This window comes from Trichoplusia ni, chromosome 28 (genome assembly GCF_003590095.1).
Source record: "Trichoplusia ni isolate ovarian cell line Hi5 chromosome 28, tn1, whole genome shotgun sequence".
NCBI classification, from domain to species: domain Eukaryota; kingdom Metazoa; phylum Arthropoda; class Insecta; order Lepidoptera; family Noctuidae; genus Trichoplusia; species Trichoplusia ni.
Genome location: NC_039505.1, coordinates 1,775,624 through 1,800,493, shown reverse-complemented (window position 1 = coordinate 1,800,493; position 24,870 = coordinate 1,775,624). Strand labels below are relative to the sequence as shown.

The following is a 24,870-nucleotide window of genomic DNA, read 5'->3' as shown; positions in this document are numbered from 1 at the left end:
TTAAATTCTTGGAAAAACGGAAAAGTAATAGAGTAATCGCATTTATTAGTAGAATGCATACCAGTAACATGGATTGGGTCATAACTTAAAGGTATGTGACTGAAATATTTTTCCACGACTTCAGGGCTGATGAAAGACTGATTTGCCCCAGTATCAACGAGAAATTTAAGAGGAGGGTATGACAATTGAACATAACCTAACTGTCTCTGTATTTGAAAATTAACCTCTATTTTAGCTTCTCTAATTTCGAACCTATCTGAAAATTTTCATCATTATTTATTGGGGTCTCATTTATTTCCTGAACAGAAGTTGCGGCAGGTTCTTCAGAATAAATTTGCTCATAATCAGGATAATACTCAGCACATTGATCGTAGGTATAATAGTCATAATCAGGATAATTATTATAGTCATAATATGAAAAATCTTTATAGTCATTATCGCTAAAATCATTAAAATTTACATCACGCGTCTTAAAATAGTTGTTAGGGGGTGGATTTCCAAACTTACGCCAATCGTGTCCACTCGGTGGTAGTGGCTTTGGAACAAAATGGCTAACGCCACTCATCGGACGCGGTACATTATTATTAAAGGGTTTGAAAGAAGGCGAAGGCTGCTGAGGCTTATTGGGCAATTTAAATACGTTGCTCTGAGGGTTATAATTTGGTGGAGGAGCGCGCATCATTTGCTGCGTTCTATTGAATGCTCGGGGTTGCATTTGTGGTGGAAAATTCGGTCGCCAACCTTGGTTAGATTGACCTTGAATAGGAAACGGTCTTGAAGGGCCTGGTATATTAAAAGGAGGAAATTTAGGCAATAGTTGATTTTGCGGTAATTTAAAATTATGGTTACTATTCGATAAGGTTTGCTGTTGCCAGTCTTTCCTACTAGAGGTACCGTCATTTCTTTGCTGCAAGTATAAGGTATTGAGTTCGTCCTGCACAAACTCAAGGGCTTTTTCCATGGATTCTGGGCGCATACACCTAATTCTATAACCTAAAGGATCTTTAAGACCTCGCAGGTAAGCCTGGAGAGTAAGCTTCTTGTATAATGACCGTTTAGCTTCTACGGTTGTACGTACCGATTCGTGTAAGGAAACGTACGTCATGATAGTACTGAACAAGTTTTGGCACCGCTCATAAAATTCCTGAGGCGTACTAGACCCTTGGGTTTGAAGAGACAAATCATTATATAACGCGGTTTCATCTCGGTGATCGGCAAAATTATTCACTAATGCACTGCGTATACCTTGCCAATTTTCAGGGATTCCATTCGAATTTATTAACCTAGCCGCGGAACCCGATATTTTATTTAAAATTCCATTAATCAATGCTAAATTCGATAATTCATTTCCAGGTTCCGTACTAAAATATCCTAACACTAATTGATCACACAAATTAATAAAACGTGTAAGCACATGAGGATTTCCGTCAAACTCCGGCAATAATCTAAGTGATTTATAAATAGTATCTATATTGGACTGTGGTTGAGCCATATCTTCTAAATCTCTATGTTCGTCTATGCTATTAACCCTACTAAGTGCTCTACCACTTCGCTCAAATTTTCGGGAATGCCTAGGATGAAAAATTTTGACTACTAAAATTCACACACCAAAAATAAAAATTTAAAAATTCACAATTAAAATCTTGAAATAAAATCACAAGCAAAGTCGGGAATAGTCGGGATACAACCTATGTATACTCATGTACTAAAATTAGAATTTAATTAGAAAAATAAAGTCTAAAAGTAAAAGTTAAAATAAATTCGCGAGCAAACTCGGGTGACAGTATATGTATGCAAAAACTGCAACTACAAGCTATCACTAACTTATATTCTTGTTCTAAAAATAACTCGCTAACAAGGTCAGGTTGCTATCTATGTATGAAAGCAATACCTAATCGTTAACTACACATATAATTACACATATTTAATAAAGATAAGGATTAGAACTAGGATAGCAAGGACTAAGAAAGATTCAAAGCACTTACCACATTATCTGGTGTCTATCTGAATCAATGGCTGGATTCACCTCGACCGTAGAAACTCGTAGATTCTCGATACTCGAAATCGGTCAGTCGCGCGGGACTTCGTTCCGATTTTTGGGGAAATCTTCACGCGAACCGAACCTAATCTTCTTGAGTATCCTACCGACTGCGCCAGAAATGATTTCTACAGTCGGAGGAGTGAAAGTAAACCAGATAATTTTACTTAAAGGAAATTATGTATTCGAAGTTTTTAAAAGAATTAAAATTACATTACAATTAAAATGGTGATTACTAATCGAAGTTTGATATAATAATAATATATAGAAATAATTCATTTCCGTTCCCACATCGGTATTTGCGTCATTCGTCCACGTTCCGCTGATTTTGCATTTGGAAGTTTCCAAGTTACAGAAAAGGTTGCGAAAGTCGACTCTGCTGGCGGCGCATTAATATTGTTAGGGTTCCGTGCTATGTGCGCTTACGGTTCCGTAACATGTTCGTACTGATTTGCTTGTTTTGGTTTTGGTGGTGGTGTAGTGGAGATACTAAGTTATTGCTGCTGGTGTTGGTTTGACCTTTACCTACCATTCCTATATATTTGGCGGGATTATGGCTCCAACGGTAAAAAAATCGAAAACCTGGGAGTTTTTCAAGGATTTGGGAGAGTATAAGGCCAAATGTACGATTTGCATGAAAATTTTATCGCACAAGGGTGCAGGCCCCTATAATTTAACCAGACATTTAAAATCCGCTCATCCTCTTGTCCTAGCTGGGATTCAGGAAGATCGTATGGCTATAAATAACGACACTAGTGTTGCTACACCTCTTTCACCTGCGACTCCATCTACGTCTCAAGCTCAAGGTGAGTCGTCTTCCGCCTGCACCGATGGTTCCACTCAATTTATACCAGCAATTCCTGTTCCGAATAGTCGTCCTTTAGATTTTAATAAAAATAATCAAATCAATCAATATTTTGCAAAACCGCTGTCTTTGAAGAAATCTGAAACCCTTAATAAGTTGCTCCTACTAATGATTGTCAAAAATTATTTGCCTTTTACAATCGTTGAAAGCGATTCATTTAGAGCATTTATAAAAGAGTTATGCCCTTCGTATGTTGTTCCATCTAGAAAAACGCTATCAAAAGCGTTATTACAAAAATTTTATAACATCGTAAGAGAAGATGTGACGAAATTACTAGGACAAGCGGAATATATTGCCCTAACTACGGATGCTTGGACTTCTGCTTCTCATAAAGTATGTTGCCGTAACAGCACATTTTGTTGAAAACAACAATATTAAGGCGGTAATGTTAGAATGCATTCCAGACGCACAACGCCATACCGCACAGAACTTAGCGGATTTAATAAAAAAAATTTGCACTGAATGGAATGTTATGGAAAAAGTAGTGTCAGTTACTGCTGACAATGCTAATAACATACAAGCTGCCATTTCTCTATTAAAATTAAAGCAAGTACCGTGTTTTGCTCACACATTAAATTTAATCGTTCAAGCAGGTTTATCGGAAATTAAGGTAACTCAAATGAAGGTTAAAACCATAGTAGAACTTTTCCAAAGAAGTGTTTTGGCTAGTGAGCGCCTAACTGCCATGCAAAAGCAGCTGGGGGATAAACAGCTGACAGTAAAACAAGACGTCATAACACGGTGGAACTCGACCTTCGATATGTTCGAGAGGATTTTAGATATAAAACGAAGTGTGATTTCCACCATTGCCACCGATTATCCCAACACGCCAAATTTGACCCCCGACGACATAGAAATTTTGTCGAAATGTTGTGATTTGTTAAGACCCTTTAAATCCGTAACTGAAATTATGAGCGCAGAAAAACATGTTACTGTGTCACAAATTATAGTTTTAGCAAATTTGCTCAAAAAAAAGTGTGAGGCGTTTACTAAAGACTCAAATATTCCCCAAACAGTAATGCAAATGGCCATGCGATTCGCTACTGATATTTCAACACGCTTTAGAAATGTAGAAGACAATAAATTATTTGCCGTAAGTACACTTGTAGACCCACGATTTAAGGCATATGGTTTTCCTGATGAGAAAAAAAGTAGTGTCGATAATGCAAAAAAATATTTAACTAACATAGCAGCTAAATCTATTACATCGGTTAACGAAACTGATGCAGAAATTAGTGAAAATATTTCAGAAAGCGATCAAAATATACAAAAGCCTTCAATATGGGATGAATTTGATTTAAAAGTTGTAGATGCTATTAAAAAACAAAACCCGACCTCAGCTGCTATCATAGAAGTTGATAAATATTTCGATGAGCCTCTTATTAGCAGGAAGAATCACGACCCTATAATGTGGTGGTACACGAAAAGGCACACATATCCACGTCTTTATGATGTTGTGAAAAAACATTTATGTACTCCAGCTACTTCAACTCCTTCCGAAAGAGTTTTTTCGAAAGCAGGACATGTCGTTACTGACAGGCGCAACCGATTACATGGGAAAAAAGTGCGCATGATTTTATTTTTGCACGCAAATATGTGATTGTTTATTCCATACGATTTTTTTTAACTTTTTATCCTTTGATCTCAATTAATACACTCATTTTTTTATTTGCTTTGTGTGTTTTATTTACCCTGCAACTCATTTCATACAATTTTCTCTTCACGATCTAAATAATATCCTACCAAACATCAGTGTCACACACCAAAACATCATTATTAACATTGTACATTAACAAAATCATAAATGAAATCGTAATCCAGAGTTCGAGACCTCACCTCACTCATTCTTTACATTCTGTACAAATGAAATAAGTCGGTTCATTCGCTCACTCACTATGGTCACTCGATCACTCAATACCATAGATGCTACCATACCATAGATGATACTATTCACATTGCTCAATAACTCAATACTCACTCGGGAGTACTCGCGTCAATAATGTCAGTGTCATATTTTTAGTAAGGACGCGTGAAAGAGTGAGGGGATGAGTCGATTCAATGTTGGAATTCGAGTAACTCTTTCAATTTGCGATCACGAGTACCTCAAACGAGGCACCTCATGAGTGAGGGACACATCTCTACTCTATAAATGACAATTCATATTATTTACATATTTTTACCGCGGCTTAAGTGCATCATCATAATGCTATTGACTATCGGGCTTTCCTAACGTAATTAGACATTATATCCTGCGTTTTTCGAGAACTGTTTTAATTTGTGAATCAATATTAATAATTTAACTACACTTTTAAGACCTGAGATTATTATTTTGCATCAGAAAAACATTTCGTTAAGTGAAATTGCAAGGCGTTTAAAGATATCGGTGAGTAACAAAAAAATATATGTTTAGAAGTTTAATATATTTATGTGCATTGTGTGCGAGCGCGATGCGACGTAACTACGACGATGGATGAACAGGTGCAGAAAAACCTAAATTGGTTTATGTTTACACTGTATCGGCTTGTAATATATTTTTGTGAATAAATCAAAACAATAAAACACATTTTATTGATTGTTGTTTTTGTAACAATATTTTGTTATTGTTCACAGAGGAGTGATTGAGAGAACTGTGCAATTGTGGGTCCATCGTTATGCAGATTCGGGAAGCATTGACCTGCAAGGGCTGGCGTAACGGGAGAGAAGTGAAACCGAACAAGGCTAGAAAAGTACTCATTTATTTTAGGCTATGCATAAACATTTATAGTTCTTAATATCTATGTGTTACATGTATAGATACGATTAACCACTTATATACGTATACATCCTTACAGACCCTCTCCGATCAGGACCAAAGCGAGGATTTGCATACACAGATACCAATCATCAGCATCGTGATATAGTTATCGCATATGGCTGAGCCCTTCCTCACTACTCGTTCCACGGCGTCTAAACATGACGTGACGTTGCAAACTGTACGAAACCACTTACGTGCAGCTGGTTAAAAGTGTCGTAGGCCAGCCAAGAAAATTTTGCTGTCAGACGTCCACAGGCAAAACCGGGTGCGATTCGCAAGACAATATTTGGATTTTGATTGGTGCAATAATGTTGTTATATTTAGTAATGAAAAATGTTTTAAGTCAGACAAGGACGGTCGCAAAATATTATGGCGCAATATATTATTAATAATATAATTTGTGAGCGCTATAATAAAAAAAATATTCTTCCATGCAGGTCTAGTGGCCGCATTTCTTTAGGATATTGGGGATGGATATCATCAATAGGTCCCGGTGCATTGGTGCAGATAGGCGGTCGCATTACCAGTAAAGGTTACTTGGACGTTTTACAAAACGTGATGCTACTTAATCAATCTAACTAATCAGTTTTATTATGAAGTGGAAATTATTATTATAAACTAAACAAAATTATTCATTTATAAGTGTCACGAGTATTTCGATTGGCTTATAGGTCTAGATTTATTAGAAAAATGGGAGGCCAAAATTGATCTTAAGAATAAATTATTAATAACTCGATCCTCTTCTAATAGAATTAGCATATACAATTTTCGTAATGTAAATCTATATGAGAAGGTTATACCTGCATACTCATCAAAAGTTCTTAGAATTCCAATCAACTGTAATGATGGAGATGTAATTATTCCCACGCAATCTATATCCGATTGTGTCATTAGAGACTGTTTAACGGTAGTAGCAAATAATCGTGGATTTGTGGAAGTTGCTAATACTACTTCACATGACATAATATTTTCAATGGACCGTCCTGTACAAGCCGAAACTTATAATATTCAATGCACGCATACTGACGAGTCGCCTCACGACACTCAGTATTCGAATTTTACACCAGTATCAGCACGCGCCAAAGAAGTTATATCGCGTCTACGAACGGAACATCTTAACGAGGAAGAGCGTATTAATTAAGAAACGTATGCGGGAAATATGCAGATATATTTTATATAGAAGGCGTAGCCCTAACCTTTACTAACAAGATTAAACATAGGATTCGCACAACGTGGCTCTAGTTGCGCGGTTCCAAAGTGACACTCTTATGGAGAAGAACCGGCAAGAAACTCCATAAGTTACTCTTTTTTTAAATAAATGTATTTAGTACAATTTTTACAAATATTATGTTACTGCAAGAACAGCTTAAAATAGTAAAATAATAAAAAAATAAAAAATAATAATAAATCCAACAATGGAAAAAAAGTCAATTTTACTGGGGTTTACACTGTTGATGCATTTACAAGCCATATTTGACCAATAACAAGCAACAAAAAAAAAAAAGCAAAATGAATATTTTATATACATCAAATGTGTCGCTTAACTTCAAACTCGGATAAATCCACTCTACCTTATTGGGAGATATTATGAAAAAATTGGTAATATTCATAATACAATGATTTAAAAGGCAATTTTTTTTTTTGAATAAGGCAACAGTATTTAAGAAAGCTACCTGTTCAGCAAATTCAACATTCACACCATTCATTCTTTCAAAAAAATAATATTTAGGTTGGATTTACCTCCATTTGATATAATGAAATGCAATTTATCTGTCTTTGTAAAAACTCAAAGTGGATTTATAGAATTTTGATTTAACAGATCTGGATTTATCGGGATTTGAAAAAAAAACGATTAGAACTAGGGTTGTGGCAGTTGCGAATCACCGTTGCTATCGATATATAATGTGTGGTAGCTAACTGAATAAAGCTAAACATAATACATGCAAAATAAGGAAATCTAGTTTTATTTTACAAAAAGAGTAGGTAACCTTATACCTTATTTAATTATTTTAAACAAAATTCAATATTTCTTCTGAGTCATCTTCTTCAATTTCTTCTTCGTGCATTGGTCGCCCTATCACATTCTCACTGTTAAGCACTTTTTTTATAATAATTTAACTGTACCAACGATGCCCAGTCTTGGCCAAAGTGCGTTTTCAGTAATTTGCGAACATCAATAAGTTTTGCTTCATGAACTGGAACTCCAATGGGCAGTCTCTCTGGACTATAATTTTCAAACGATTGGCCGCGTTTATTAATTGTTTTAGCAACACCTGAAATGAATTTCGTTATTTAATCTTTGCTTATTTATAGATAATACATAAAATAAGAATGTACATTTCGTATTAAAATACCTGTATCAGAATGGTAAGAGATTTCACCACGTATTTGGACTTGTTTTCTTAGTGTAGTAATAATAAATCTTTTGCATTTTGTGATTTGAAAATGGAAGCTTTGGGTCGACTTCAAAACATTTCTACTTTGTGTCTTAAAGTCGTATACCGCGACTTCTGATCCTAAACGCAAAACCGTTGCGTGTTCTTTTAGGACATCCATGTAGTCTTCGGGTGTTTATATCGTTTCCATTTTCCTGATCTTTTTTTCAGTTAACGCGAATACGCGGTCTGATGGCAGAAAAGAATGTCCAGTAACTGGAAAAATTATTTCTATAGTTTTGACCTTGTGAGATTTCAAATTAAGCCAGTTCATCAGAGCACTCAACAAAATGGAATTCTTGTTTTGGCCTCCGCAACCATCGGCCATGAGACGTATCTTCTCAATTCCATTTGTATTGAGCTTGTTTAAACAATCTATAACGGCAGATCAAATTTCATTTGACCCTTCATGTGCAGTTTCTTCTGTCCATGTGTACGAGTATACGTTGTCTTTGCAGAATTTATTATGAGATGATCCTCTAACTATGGTAAAATTGTATAAGTACAACTGTTGTGAGTAGTACACGGATACAACGTTAGCAGTCTACAAATATGTACAAGAGGCTCTAACTATCGTCAACGATAAAAACTATGCAGTGGGTATATTGCTCGACATGACCAAAGCCTACGATAAGGTGAAATTTAACATTTTATTAGACAAGCTACATGGCATAGGAATACGAGGAAAAGCTCATAGATGGTTTGCCTCATATCTAAAGGATAGGACACAACTCGTAGAAATAGAATACTTCGACCACAACACAAACTTAATAACTAAAGTGAGATCTGAAAGCAAACCAGTTAAGGAGTCTATTCCCTAAGGAAGTTTGATAGGTTGTCTTTTATTCCTTATCTATATTAATGATCTTCCTAAAACTATACACGGGCCTTGTGTTCTATTCGCAGACGATATCTCCTTGCTTACCTCGTGCCAAACAAACGACAATATAAACATCAAATTAAACTCTCTTCTTTCTACAGCTGTAAACTGAATGGACAACCATAACTTAGAAATTAACTTCACAAAAACTAAATTAATCACATTTCACCCCCATCAAAAGCCTACCTTAAAACTTAACTTCACTTTTAATAACATAAAAATAGAACAAGTAAACGAATTTACCCTACTCGGTTTATCTATTGATACCCACATAAATTGGAAATCCCACATACAAAAAATTTGAGCAAAAATGTCAAAATTTTCATATGCCCTACGCGAAATAAAAAGAACAACAAACCTTCAACAGCACTTGTTACCTACTACGCATATGCCCAAGCATGGCTCAGCTATGGAGTCATGCTGTGGGGTAACAGTACAGACTCACAAACCATCTTTATATTACAAAAAAAGTTAATCAGGATAATAGCAAACATAGAACAGACAGACAGCTGTAAACCACATTTTCAAAAACTTAATATACTTACACTACCCTGTTTATACATTTTAGAACTGTAAATTTGTCAGAAAACATCAAAATTACTACACCAGTTGCCAAGATATACAAAAAAAATACAATTTTAGACATAACAAAAACAAACTAAATAAACCTCAATCTCGAATTAAAATGCACTCAACTAGCCCCCTAATTATGTCCATTCAAATCTATAATAAACTGCCAAATGAAATTAGACAAGAAACTAAAATAAGCATTTTATTAATAAATTAAAAAGATTCCTTGTATTAAAGGCATATTATACTGTAAAGGAGTTTCTGGATGATAAAACAATCGTAAATTTAAATCATCCTGCCTAAACAAACCATAATAAAAGTAACAACTATTATTAATATTATACTGAATATTTTTAATATTTTTCTGAATTGCTATTCTGCCCTCTTCCTCTCTCCTATATTTTTTGCGTGCCTAACAGGGTCCATATTGAACTGCTATTTATTTTCTACCATCTCTGTAACATATGGAATGCAATAAATGATTGAGTATTGAGTATTGGATTGATCGGGTATTTTGGGCAGAGGTAATTTTTTTTGGCAGTCGAAGGATAACAATATCTCGTTTTGCTCTTCTTTTTGTAGAAGTTTAAAGAATGTTTTCGCTCGTAGCTTATGAATCCTAATTCAGTCATATGTCTTACTTTTTCACTATCATTTTTTTCTACTTTTATCTTTTCCTTTACTTGGAGGCAAGTTGAACACACGTCCTGCCTAGGACTGCCAAATCCAATATTAAATTTTGTAACGAAAATTTTTCGGAAGAAACTGAAACTAACGGTATACCCAGGCAGTGCCTCATCGGAGTACATTTTCCACAACTTTTTTATATTCAGCTCTGGATGTAAATATTGCCGTTGCCGAACTTTGTCCCGGCAGTAGTGAATTTCTAGAGGTTGAAAAGTCTGAATATACTTTTCAACAGCTTCTTTGCGTGAACGATATGTGTGCGTTTTTTTTCTCCACCCTGATTTTCTACAGCCATTGAGCCAGTAACATAATGACGCTTAGCAACACCATCTACTCTGCCCTTTTTTAAATTCAGAATGCCTAAAAATTTTTTTGCAAACAGGGATCAACACTCTGTCTGTTTTCTGGCGAATGAAGTATTTAAGGGCCATTAGCTTTCCTGTTTTGTTTCTAGTCTTTGGGCGTCTTCTGACTATGGCTGTAGAGATGACATGCTTTAGAATAAAATTGTCCTGTTTTATTTTATCATTTGTTGCATAAAATGCTCTATTAAAGAACAGAACATCGTTTGAATTTAGTTTGCTACATTGATAAGCCTTGGTTTTATGTCCGCATGTCGGTTTTATTGGAGGTTGATTTGTTGAATATCTGAGAATAAATCAAAGCTCAGTTTTAAATTATGTCACGTAAGGAACCTAAACAGCCAATGCACATTATTAAAATATTCATGCAATATGCAACCAGGCAAAAGTGAGAAGCTTATTTATAAGAGAGCTCTCATTCAAAACAAAGCTGACTGTGGTGCGTATCACTTAAATAAATACGATTGGACATTCCACACGTGCATATAAAATAAGCAAAATTTCAAAATATATCCAGAAGACCATCTCCAAAATGCACTTATATTTTAAAACTTACATTTGATCCTGTTTACCTACGCAAGTCTGATCGGACAGTTCATGTTATAGTATATACTTACATACTTATTATATCCAAATTATTCTGTAACATGAGAACAAAATAATAAAAATAATCGATAAAGGCTCAACACTAGTGCCAACTCAGGATTCCAAACGACGCATAGGTGCAGGTATTTCAAACTTACCGAATTTTCGCTCTTTCCTCTTTATTACGGCGAACTTTTATGTTAGGAGCTCGTGGCTAAGCTATAACTGCGTAAGTGATTCGATCACAGGTTAAGCTATGCTTGACGCGGTTGGTCCGTAGATGGGTGACCATCTTTGTCATAACGAGTTCCTCCGTGTTTCGGAAGGCACGTTAAATTGTGGCCAATGATTTTATGTTAGGCCGCTTGCGGGCTTTGCTTGGCGACACAATTTTAATGGAAGTATCCATGATAACTGTCTTTATAATAAAAAAGAAACAATAAAAAGCCGGAGTGTGCAGTGTTACTGTCGTAAGATTTACGTCGACTGACGGCCATGTTGAACTAATGCAATTCGTTGATTGGCTCTCATGGACTTAACTACATTTGAAAAAAAATGTCTCATGGATCTATCCGAGTTTGAAATAATATTATGATTTTGACGGTTTATTTCTCAAGAACTATGCGGATTTATACACAACTGATAAAATTGTTTAAATTCTTTTTTTTACCCTTTCTTTTGATACCAAAATCTTAAAATTTTTAGAATTATTGATTTATCCGAGTTTGAAGTTATGCGACACAAATAATATGTAGTCCTAATGAAATCCTTAACAGGAAAGTCAAGGCATGTCAAAACCTTCAGGAATGAAGACGTGGAAACTAATAGTAGCAAGTACGACAAAATTGATCTAGCAGACCACCAGGGAGGCCACATGTACCGATACAATACTAAAACCAAGCGCGCTTATCATCTACATAATCACTAATTTTATAATAAGCTTTATTAATCAGCATCGATTTTACGGCCATTTTGAACTTGCTAAAAGGTAAACAAGTAATTTTATTAGGCAATTTATTATATAAACGAATAGAATTTCCTAGGAACGATTTAGTGTTGGTTTTAGATAACCTAAATCTTGGAACTGCAAGTTTATTTTTATTTCTCGTATTTAAATTATGGAAATCACTGTTTACATTGAAATAAATAAGGTTTTTTCGAACGGACATTATATTCTTCATAATATAAACTGACGGAAGCGTTAGAATTTTAATGTCTTTAAAAGTTATCTCTTGTTCCTTATTATCTACTATTAGTTTAGCCACAGCCTTTATTCATAGAAGCTATGACATGCCTTGACATTCCTGATAAGGATTTGATTAGGACTACATATTTAGATTATGTAAAATTATCATTAAATTATTATTGTTTTCCTTTTTTTGTGAAATATGCTTTCTATATGTATCAACAGTGTAAACCTCAGCAAAATTTACTTCATTGTAACGTGTTTTTCTTCTCTGGATGTGAGTTTTTATAGAAAATCATTAACATTTTGCTATTTGATACTTGTTTTGCTAATTTATGCTGTTTTTGCAGACATTCATTTTAATGTAAAATGCTACTGTAATATTTTATTTTGAAAAGAGTAACTTATGGAGTTTCTTGCCGGTTCTTCTCCATAAGAATGACACTTTGGAACAGTGCAACTACAGTCAGTAATGTAACGTTTTAAAAGTGCCTGAGAAACGGCCTATTTGAAATAAAAACTTTTTGATTTGATTTGATTACCATTCCCAGTTTCGGAGTTGATAATCTTCCATACTGTTTTAATTTTATTATCAGAGTTGCCAATCGGCCTACTGATGAGATTTGATTTAGCCGCTAAACAGACCCTTTTAAAAAAAATTTAGTAATTTCTAACATCTTTATGAAAATTGGGATCAACATTAAACGACCTGTCCTCATACAGACTGTACATCTTGTCTCTGCTTATTCTAATGCCTTTAGTAGCCCACTCATTAAAGGAGATGGCCGGAAATTGTATGAACCTGTGCCCCAGCATGTACACGAATAAAATCTACGTCGATTAATAGGAAACATCGTCAGGAACAAGAATAAAAAAGATTTATATTGCTCAGCAGTCGCTGACAAGAGTTATTTAGCTTAAAAGTTAAGTTAGGTTAGGTTTAAAGTTAAACTATGTTCAAAGCACTTTTATGTTTATGGTATATAAATATATAATCTAGACATTTAATATTCATAGTAAAATGATTTGAACACTGGGAGAGAATTATTTTTCAATTTGAGAAAATCTAATTGATTGGAAGTTGGAACCATATTCTACTGATAACAGTTGGATTAGACGGCAAATAAAAGAAATTAAATTGTTGAATCATTTAATGTTAATAAAACATTATCTAAAAACGCGGCTGGCGAAAAGACAGCTTCTTGGTATCTCGCCCATCCCAAGTACCAAAGAATTGTCATAATGTGAGCACAACATCCAACAGTCCGGTTGCCAGATACACAATTACACCAATAACCTAAGATACCATTTCTAGGTTGGTCTTGAAATGAGGGAAGCTCGTCATATAAAATATACGTGTAATATTCACGCCTGGACGTATGCCTCGATTTAATACGTCCTCTTAATAGAAGAGGACGATTTCCTCCAATGTGTAATGCAAGTTCTTCCGAAAACTCTAGCTCTGGACATATTTCCACCTCATAAATACCTCGCTCTCTAATGTGCTCGCCATAATATGAGCGAGCCTGCTTCACCTGATACGGTCCTAAAGAAATTAGTTTTAACTCATTTATATCTAAACGTGGAAATCAATTAAGTTCTGGCAGGTTTGCATGAATTCTTGCAAATAATACTCTACGTCCGTTTAAATTATACTCTTGTATAAACTGACCTAAATAATTAGGTAAGTTCAACCTTGAGGTTGCTATTTGAACAATTTGATCAGCATTTTCAGGATTTTCTATTACTTTGTGGAATTTATTAATGAGTGCAGCAGCAATCCTAAAATCCTCCATCATGTGTGCAGAAGCCAAGTTAATAAAAACATTTCTAAAAAGTTTATAGTCCCGTTTAAACCTGCCATTGACAACTTCTACAACCCATCGGCACAGCGTGACACATCTACTTTTGTTCGCCTGTAAGGTTGATAATGTTTCCCCTTCATCTTTAGTTTCAGGTTTATGTACCTTGTAACCAAGAGCTTCTAGGTTGGAAACCGAATCTCTGAAGCCACGGTCTAAAATAAATACATCATTTTGCCTAAAGTATTGAAATAACCCACCACTGCTAGAAACTAAATAATTCATTATTTCCGCGTCTGTTGGGGTTGCAGCAAATGGTCCAAAAACATCTATAATATGACCATCACAACAGACTACTAAGAATGGTTTTGTAAGGTTATGATACTTATGAAGACTGTATGTCTTTTTTTGGTATTTATAGTTGGAACTTTTTTGTACGTCAAGGTATGTACCATCACACTGAACTATGGCCCACCTGTCAGAAGCATAAGAGTGAGGATTTCCAAATAATTTTTCAGGAATGGTAGTGTTTCGTGCAACTATTTCTTGGTGAGAGATGTGAGACACACCAAGATGAAGCGGAACAAAATGATCAGTCAGACAATTCCTCACAAGATTCATTTTGTATTGCAAAGTAGATTTAGCAATTCTAAAAAAACTAGATATCCTAGCATCACTATCACCAGTTCGATACTTAATTAAAAGCATTGCTAATGCAGATTTTGAATTTTTGGGAACAACAGACTGTATTGGTATACTATTATGCAATTCAATGAACTCTTGGGTGGTGCGCCCTGTCCAATAATGGCATACATGATTAGGCATTAAATCAATATTTTCAAAATCAATAACATTTTCTACATTTTTACTGTCCAACAAGATTTCAATTTCAAGTGCTGTGAAAGTATTTGTTAAACTTGAGTTATCAAATAATAGCTCCCATTCATTAGAATGCAAATGATTTTCACATATCCTTGCACATCGAGGCACATAAAGCTTATTATGAAACAGCAAGGCTGATTTAATTAAGGTGGGCACTAAATGACCTGCACTTTGCTGACATCCATCAAATATGCATCGCCTAGATGTATTAGCACAACGTCTATAATTAGGCAGGGCAATTGATGAAACATCTTGACCTGGGCCAAGATGAAGATGTGGGGCAAGTGGTGGAGGAAGTTGTGGAGGAAGTGGTGGAGGAAGTGGTGGAGGAATTGGTATTTGGATATTTTGATCTGTTTGATGATCTTCTAAGGCATCAAAACGGTTGGAATCAGTAATATTTCTTCGGCTCACTTCTCTGTTAGCTCTCATGTAACAACCATGACATAAAAAGTTGGCTGCTCTAACCTGAAAAAAAGATTAATCTAATACCACTTGACAAACAATAGCTTGACTTTCTATATTTGTAAACTCAAATGTATGTACATAACAATATTATTATTTTATTGCCAACATCAAAGCAAGACACATAACACAAAATAAAATACCACTCTGTGTCAATAAGACAGATATTCATACAGTTTTTACCAATAGATAGAGTGATTAATGCGGAAGGAGAAGGTATATAATACATCCATATTATAGCATAGAAACACAAATAGTTCCAAAGATTTGTAAAACCCATGTGGCATCAGAGTAAATCATTAGTTATCTACATAAGGCAATTAAAGACTTGTACTAACTGATTCCTAATTGAAAATATTCCTCATTATTAATAATTAACATTAAATTAGGATTAAATGTTACTTTATGGTAACTATATTGACTTGCCTGTTACATTTTGAATTAGAACTTCAAATAAGTTTAAATTATTCAATGTGATTTTCACATGTAGATATTCAAAAACGTATTACTTACATGATGATGCCACAGTGATACAAGTGAGGCGAGAGGGCTTCCCTCCACAATTTTGTGTCTTCTGGCACGTGTAACTGATTTACCACAGCCATAACAAACATTGATATGACCGAGTTGTCTTTCCCTTGAATTCGTTGCAAGACATCTTGATAAATTGTCGTAACACGCACCACAGACATGGCTATGAGATGATAACTGTGAAAGTAAAATAAGTACCTTTTAGTCTTGAGATTATAGGTAGGTATTTAAATTATATGAATGCTGTAGGTATAAAAAGGATTTAATGATGCTACAACATACCTCGAATGTTAACCACTCCGATAAAAGAACAGTCATATCGGGAGGTAATGATGATAAAACATGTCTCCTGATACGTTCTCTGATTGTGATACCACAGGTAACACACGGTTGTAAAAGGTCCATTTTCCTTAATTATACTGTACGACTAGTTAGTGGAGCACTCGCGTGGGGCTACGACACTAAAATATAAATATTATTATAAACGAAAAAACAAACCGGCGCAATGTCAGTTTATTGTTTATAAATGAGAGAATGTGATTTGACATTGACATTAGACGCTCGATATTCATCACTCCAGTGTTGTCAGCACAAAAGTGACTATCTTCCTTTGTACGCGAACTTAGTTTTATTTACTTAATAATATTTATGGTTTCATTTATTTAAATAAATCAGAAAGCTTAAATAAAAAATATGTGTTATGTAAGTTATAATTAATTATGAACATTTTACATTTTAAGCTCGATGTCTATAGTGACGGACTTTCCCTACTTTGTTCTTTGTGAATATTATATGGCAACATTAAGGGTACTTTTGAGTGGAGTACAAACGAAGAAAATCTTTTTATTGTATGTTTTTTTCTCCCGCTGCTACAGTAAATTGAACTATTTTCAAAATTCCTTATTCGTTTTTTTATAATTATTGGTTTTATTTTGGTTCTTGTACAATCTGGGGCAGAATCCGGCCAAGTCCTTTACGTTTAAAATTTTTTCTAATATCTTTTTGGGGACACGTTTTATTAAATGATTTAAAGATTAACTGGAAAAATGCATCATAATCCGTATTTGGAACTCCTGATAGTGAATAATTCGAACTAAGATCGGCAGATGTGTTATTTTTAAAACAACTCAGGGTTTTATTTGTTAGTGGCCTGATTTTCATTATTTTATTTGAAGGCAATTCATTTTTTATTCCTATTGAGACAACTTGACCTATATGATCCGATCTAAGCAATTGAAAGTTAATAAGTTTACGGTTCGAAAAAACATTATCTATACAAGTAGAGGAAGTTAACGTTATTCTAGTGAGTTCATTGAAAATATGATTTAAATTAAACGACTTAAAAGAGACAAAAGCTTACTTCTATCAGGGGAATCGATCAAAATATTAACATTAAAATCTCCACAAGCATGTATGTCTTTATTATTACGATATAACTTATCTAATATTTCATCCATAATTAAAACAAACGATGACAAATTGGATACAGGGGGTCTGAATACGCAAAGGATAATAAGATTTTCTATCTCTGCACATGCTACCTCACATACGCGGTCAATAGAGAAATAGATAATGTCTTGACGTTCCTTGCATCTAAACCGCTTTCAACGTGGAAAATGGGCACCTCATAGTGCCCATTTTTTTCTTTTTTTTCTTGAGAATACCTATGGGGTTAAAGAACTCCCCATCTACCTTTCAGCGTGTAATGGACAATGTTCTTAAAGATCTCCAGAACACAGTCTGTCTCGTTTACTTGGACGATATTGTGGTGTTCAGCACATCGCTACAGGAGCATATAATTAATTTGGAAAAGGTTTTTAAAAAACTTCGGTAGTCAAAAACTTCTTACTTAGGTCATGTTATAACTAGAGACGGGATTAAACGCAATCCGGATAAAATAAAAGCAATACAAAATTATCCTATCCCAACTACCCCTAAGGAAATAATGCAATTCCTTGGCTTAGTTGGCTACTATAGAAAATTAATTCCAGACTTTGCGCGAATAACAAAACCACTTACACAATGTTTAAAAAAAGGTAGAAAGGTCATTATTAACTCTGAATACACTGAAGGTTTCGAACAATGTAAAACTCTTATAAATAAAGATCCGATCCTGCAATACCCAGATTTTACGAAAGATTTCATCCTAACCACCGACGCATCTAACGTCGCATTAGGTTCTATTCTATCGCAGGACCCAGTGGGCTCAGATAAACCGGTATGTTACGCATCCTGTACCCTTAATGAGAGCGAGATAAATTATAGCACAATTGAGAAGGAGTTCCTTGCAATTGTCTGGGCGACAAAGTATTTTCGACCGTATTTATTCGGGAGAAAATTTAGGGTCGTCACAGATCATAAACCACTTCAGTGGTTATGAGCCTGAAGGAACCCAACTCTAGACTAACTAGGTGGAAACTTAAATTATCTGAGTACGATTTATCTGTAATTTATAAGAAAGGTTCAAATAATACGAATGCTGATGCTCTGTCCCGCGTTCAAATCAATAACGAAGAGACATGTTCAATGGTAGCAAAAGCATCTGAGCGTCCACCCTTCGTAGGGAATTTATCTACAGCTTCCGCCCACACTAGTCAAGAACATCCAATCCTTGAACTCCCGATTGTTGATGAGCCATTAAATAAATTCCATAGACAAATTCATATAAGTGTGGTTGGTGATATTAAAAACGCCCTACAGCATCCAAACCAGTTGAGACGCATACTAGAACAGCTGTGCAAGTTTCAGAATCAAACTTAGAGTCCGATGTAATAAATGTTATTAAAGAATATGTTAACCCGAAGGTTAAAACCGCGTTACTAATAAATCCCCCACTAGCTATGTATAAAATTATACCGGTTACTGGTTACTGGTTACTGGTGATGGGCTCCTTTTTCCGCACGTAGGCTCCAAGTCGGCCCATTGTGCGTCAGGTGGCTTTGGGAGGCTGTCAGTCCAGCCATCCCAACTCCCTCCAGAAGCGCAGAAGTCTTCTGGGAAGTTCGCAGGCTTCTGTGTCGGAGCTCGGTGAACCGAGGATCCCTGCCCGGCATTCCGCGACCCACGTGCACTCCAGGAGCACGTGTGCCGCTGATTCTTCATGTTGAAGACAGCCTCTACATAGTGGACTATCTGTAACATTGATGGTGAAAAGGTGTTTATTTAGTGGAATGTGCCCGGTCAGCGAGTCCACCACTGTTCGTAAGTCGACTCGCTTAAGCCCAATCAGGCCGCGAGACAGTCTTGGTGAGCGGATAGGGACCGCTTCCCTTGACTGTCTGCAGCCGTTCACCGTGGCCCAGCGGTCGTTGTGGTTGTTAGTAGTCTGTCGCCTTAACCATGACCAGCACCAGGGCCAATGGGGACAGGCAGATATGGCCGGGGGCCAAAGATCCGCGTGTCCGATCCCCTCCTCGCCAGCTGATCAGCAGCGTCGTTTCCTAGAGATCCGCTGTGGCCTTTTATCCATTGCAGGGTCACCGTGTTGCCCACAGCAATGCGCTCGAGAGCTTGGTGGCACTCTTGTATCAGCGACGACGTGATGATGTAGTTTTCCAGTGCCTTAAGAACCGCCATGCTGTCGGAGATAATCCTGATGGCTTGGTCCTGGACCCCTCTCCTTTCTATAGCTCTGGCCGCCTGGGTGATGGCTACACACTCGCATTGGAAGATCGAGTTGTCTGCACCCAGAGGTATTGATATGTTGATGTTCAGGTCCATTGAGAATACTCCTGCGCCTGTGCTTGAGTCCGTCTTTGAGCCATCTGTGTAGACGCGTACCTCGTGTATTCCCGAGGAATCTTGTTCGTTTTCTGTCGTTTGTATTGTGTATGCTTTGTTGAAGACATACATCCTAGGTATTCGGTCACATGGTGCATTCAGCATTGGTATGGACTCAAGGCTTTTGTGCCATATGTCACCATGGCCTCTAGATTGTGCGCGCCACAGTCCCGAGTGTTTTAGTCTTGTAGCAGCTACCGCTGCCTCTTGTTGTATGAAGAGGTCCAGCGGCGGCGTGGTCTACGCACCATTTTTCGACCGTCCTTAGAGCAGAGCTCATAAGATTGCACAAAGTGCTCTCACAGGGTCCGCTGATTAGAATAGTGATGTCATCTGCATATCCCACCGTAAAATGTCGTTGTGTGTTGAGCCTTGTGATGAGCTCATCAACCACCAGGTTCCACAGAAGCGGCGAAAGGACCCCCCCTTGAGGGCAGCCCCTCGCCACCATGGCTCTGGTTGCACCGTTTACGGTGAGTTGTATGGCCCTGTTCCTGAGCATGTCATCTATCCATCCGGCTACCGTTGGATCAACGCCATGTCGTACTAGAGCCATTGCAATGCTGGTGAAGTTAGTTTTTTCAAAGGCTCCCTCTATGTCTATGAAAACTCCTAGGGTCGACTGCTTTGCTGATAAGTCCCTTTCGATTGTGCTGACCACACTGTGTAGTGCAGATTCTGTTGATTTGCCCGCGCTGTAGGCGTGTTGGTTTGGATGAAGCGCACGTTGTAGTAGCGCATTTGACCTAATGTCCCTATCGCAGAGCCTTTCCATCGTCTTCAAAAGGAAGGACGTCAGGCTTATTGGTCTGTAGGACTTCGGTTGCGTGTAGTCACTCTTGCCGGGTTTCGGTATGAATACTACTTTCACTTCTCTCCACTTTTGCGGGGTGTACCGGAAGGCCAGACAGGCTCTGTAGATACCTACTAGATGTTCTATCAGCCCCTCGTCGCACCATTTAAGCAGACCCGGGAATATCCCATCTAGGCCCGCTGTTTTAAAGGGGAGGAAGGTGTTGATGGCCCATCTGACTTTGTCCTCGTCGACGATTCTCTGGGGGGTGCTCCAATCCGACGCCTGCGGCACGTGTATCTCCGTTCCCAGCCATCCTTTTTCCGTGGTGATTATACATCCCGGGAAGTGCGTTTGGAGTAACAGTTCGCATGTTTTATTGCGGTTCTGGTGTATTCCCCGTCAGGTTTTTTAAGTTATACCGGTTTAAATTATACCGGTTATACAGAATAATTTTAAAAAATCGTCAATGAATCTAGTATTATCAAAAGGGGAATTCGAAAACATCAAAGAATACCTAAGACAGCAAGAGATAATAAAGCATTACCATGATGGAAAAACCAACCATCGAGGTATAACTGAATGCTATCTAGCTCTTTCCGAGTGCTACTAGTGGCCGAAAATGAAAGACGAAATTACTAAATTCATAAATAACTGTACCTACTATCTGTAGCCAGGCGAAATATGATCGCCAGCCTATTAAACAAGAATTTAATATTGTACCCCCCGCAAGTAAGCAACTTGAAACTGTTCATATAGATTTGTTAACAATCCAAACTGAAAAATATCTAACAATCGTAGACGTATTCTCTAAATATGCTCAAACATACTACATTCGAGATGGCACAGCAGTTAGTATATTACAGGCACTGTTAAAATTTTGCACGCACCATAGGTTACCTTTAACTATCGTATCAGACAACGGAACGGAATTTATAAATCAGTTATTTTAGTAGTAGTTTATTTTATGTAGTTTAGTGAAGTCTTAGCAACTTATTTCATCATAAAACTTTACTACACACCCCCAATGATAATGGGATCGTGGAGCGTTTTCATTCGACCTTGCTAGAGCATCTACGTATTCTAAAATTAACGCATAAAGGTGAAGGTGTAATCAACCTCGTTCCTTACGGAATCTTAGCATACAATAGTGCTATTCATAGTTTCACCAAATGTCGACCATTTGATATTATTACAGGACACTTTGATCCCCGAGACCCCTTTGATGTAGATTTAACCAGTCAGCAATATACTGAAAATCACAGAGACAAAATAAAATTAGTTTACGACTTCATAAATGAATCTTCTCAAGAAAACCGTAGTAGTTGAAAAAGATCAGAGATCTGGATGCCCTATTTTCACATTTTAATCTTCTATTCATATATTAATTGAATAAATAGATATCATGAGAAATTTAGATATTGAATACAAAAGTAAATTTGACAAATTGACAAATGAAATTTAGATATTGAAAATCAAAGCCTACTGCCAATCTTTTTACACATGCAGCCTGTGGGCCAATTACACTCAGCGGGCATACAGTGACCATATATATTATGATTTTTATTGTGTTTAAATTAATAATATATGATTTTTGAATAATATATGATTGTAATGTACCTATAATTTTTATAATGATTTTAATATGTAGGGGAGAGGTGCCATGAAAGGGACACGTATTGAAAGGGACATTTCAAATCACAGCTAAAATAAAAACCGATTCGGATCAACATAATTTTTGTTGTATGGCAACACCAACGCACATTCGATCGCACCAAACTTCATGCTCCTGTCACTTCAAAGATGGCGACAGCGTGTGAGTGTTCGTATTGCCGTAGAAAAGTATTTTTTTCGTTATTTTTGTGAAACGTCTTTTCAAGTGATGTTAATTGATTATTTATTCATTTTCATTAAATTAGTATCTCCTAGTCATACACGAATATTAAAACAAAAGGTCAGTACACTTTTATTTACAATTGTAGATTTTGTGGTTATGTTTTTAATTTGAGTAAGATATTTATGAAAGGGACACAACAAACGGTTATGAACGGGACGTCCCTTTCATAACTGTCCCTTTCATGACTGCTTATCTCACTGTGATCAATTATTATTTACCATTGCAGATAAAATGCCACCTAAAAAGAGAACCCGTGTTAATGCCAAGAAAATTGAAGAGGCAGTGAATGAAGTATTGAACCACAGAATTTCCGTGAGATCAGCTGCCAAGGTATATAATGTGAGTAAATCACATTTACATAGATTAGTGACCAAAGCTAAGACGTCTGAATGTACGTCTTTTGTTTATACACCGAACATTGGTAATAAGAGAGTTTTCACTACAGACCAAGAAAGTTCCCTGGCAGATTACTTGAAGACCTCAGCAAAAATGTGCCATGGCTTGACAACAAAACAAGTAAGAGAATTAGCATACCAGTATGCTGTTCGTTTAGAACTCAGTAGTACACCATCATCATGGAACGAAAACAATATGGCTAGTCTAGATTGGTTGAAGGGTTTTCTAAAAAGGAATGACTCGCTGAGCGTAAGAAAACCTGAGAATACTTCTCTAGCTAGAACAACCAGTTTTAATAGACACAATGTGCAAAACTTTTTCTGCAACTTGGAGAAATGTTATTTGAAGCATGAATTTCCTGCTAACATGATATGGAATTTAGATGAAACTGGCTGCACTACTGTCACTAATACACCAAAAATAGTTGCGCAAGCAGGTGCTAAGAGAGTTGGGCAAATTAGTTCAACAGAACGTGGTTCACTGGTAACCATGCTGGCATTTGCAAACGCTGCTGGTGGAAGCATTCCTCCCGTGTTTATATTTCCGCGGGTTCATTTTAAAGAACACATGCTTGAAAGTGGCCCCACTGGTGCCTTAGGACTTGCAAATTTATCTGGTTGGATAACAGAGGAGTGTTTTCTGAAAGCTCTAAAACATTTTGTTGGTTTCGTAAAGCCCACAGCTGAATCGCCTGCTTTGATAGTTCTTGACAACCATAACACGCACATAACCATTAACGTGGTGCTTTATGCCCGAACCAATAACTTAATAATATTAACATTCCCACCTCATTGTAGTCACCGCTTACAACCTTTAGACTTGACCGTATTTGGACCTTTCAAAGCTCGATATAGAGCTAGCATGAACGACTGGATGACATCAAACCCTGGAAAAACAGTCACGATTTACAATGTCGCCCAATTTGCTAGAGACGCTTTCTATGCTGCTTTTAGCATGAATAATATCACATCAGGTTTTAAAAATTCAGGAATATGGCCCATCAATAAAAATATTTTTACTGATGAAGATTTTCTTCCCGCTTTTGTGACAGACCGACCTGAACCTCTTCCAAACTCTACCGATTGCGACGAAAATTCTTCAAATGAAGAAGAACTTCAGCATGTACCTTACCCTATAGAGCCTAATCTAGATTTCAATAAAAGAATAGTTTCACCTTCCATTTTAGATGATACACAAACTGCATTCTGTTTTGAGAATGAGCCACAATTGGAAGTCTTTTATACAGGGGAGCCACAGCCCGGACCCTCTAATTTGAATACGTTACAAGCTGAACGTTGCAATACTGAACAGTCAAATGCTAAAGCTTCAAATTTTTCTAATCCTCCAATAACCCCAGAAACCATTAGACCATATCCTAAAGCTCCACCTCGAAAATCTATTGGAAGGCAACGTAAAGGTAAAACCACAATTATAACGGAAACTCCAGAAAAAGATAGATTACTTTTAGAAAATATGTTGGACATTTTAAAAAAGAATACGCCGAAAGCTGACAAACAGAATTTAAAACATGTAAAACAAATTTTCAAATGCAATTTAAAAGATCAAGAATCAAAAAGAACTAAAGGTAAGGGAAAGGCTAAAAAGAATAAAATAGAATCAAATAAATCTGTTAAAACTTCTCAAAAGAAGAAGCCTTCGCGCAAATTTGTTGCCAGCAGCAGTAGCGACGATTCAAGTGTAAATATGGCGACTGATTCAGATTCGATTGATAATATTTCTGAAACAGAAGAAGTGTGTCCAAGATTAAGAAATCGTAGCCTGAGAAATGATAAAACAGGAGATGATAATCAGTGTAATGTCTGTAAGAAAAAGTATTCAGAAAGCACTGAAGACTGGTATCAATGTAAAATATGCACGAAATGGGCACACGAAACCTGTGGCATTAAAGGCATTTTTAATTT

The 24,870-nt window shown here is 36.4% G+C and overlaps 1 protein-coding gene across 1 annotated transcript; it reads right to left on the bottom strand.

Annotated features, from left to right (window-relative positions):
* Positions 1-13,538: 13,538 nt before the first annotated feature.
* Positions 13,539-16,595, bottom strand: LOC113506086. Its single transcript, XM_026888945.1, has 3 exons — positions 16,365-16,595; positions 16,065-16,259; positions 13,539-15,554 (listed from the first exon to the last, which is right to left on the bottom strand). The coding sequence occupies exons 1-3, from the start codon at positions 16,485-16,487 to the stop codon at positions 13,992-13,994; spliced, it is 1,881 nt and encodes a 626-aa protein (XP_026744746.1). The 5' UTR covers positions 16,488-16,595; the 3' UTR covers positions 13,539-13,991.
* Positions 16,596-24,870: the final 8,275 nt, after the last annotated feature.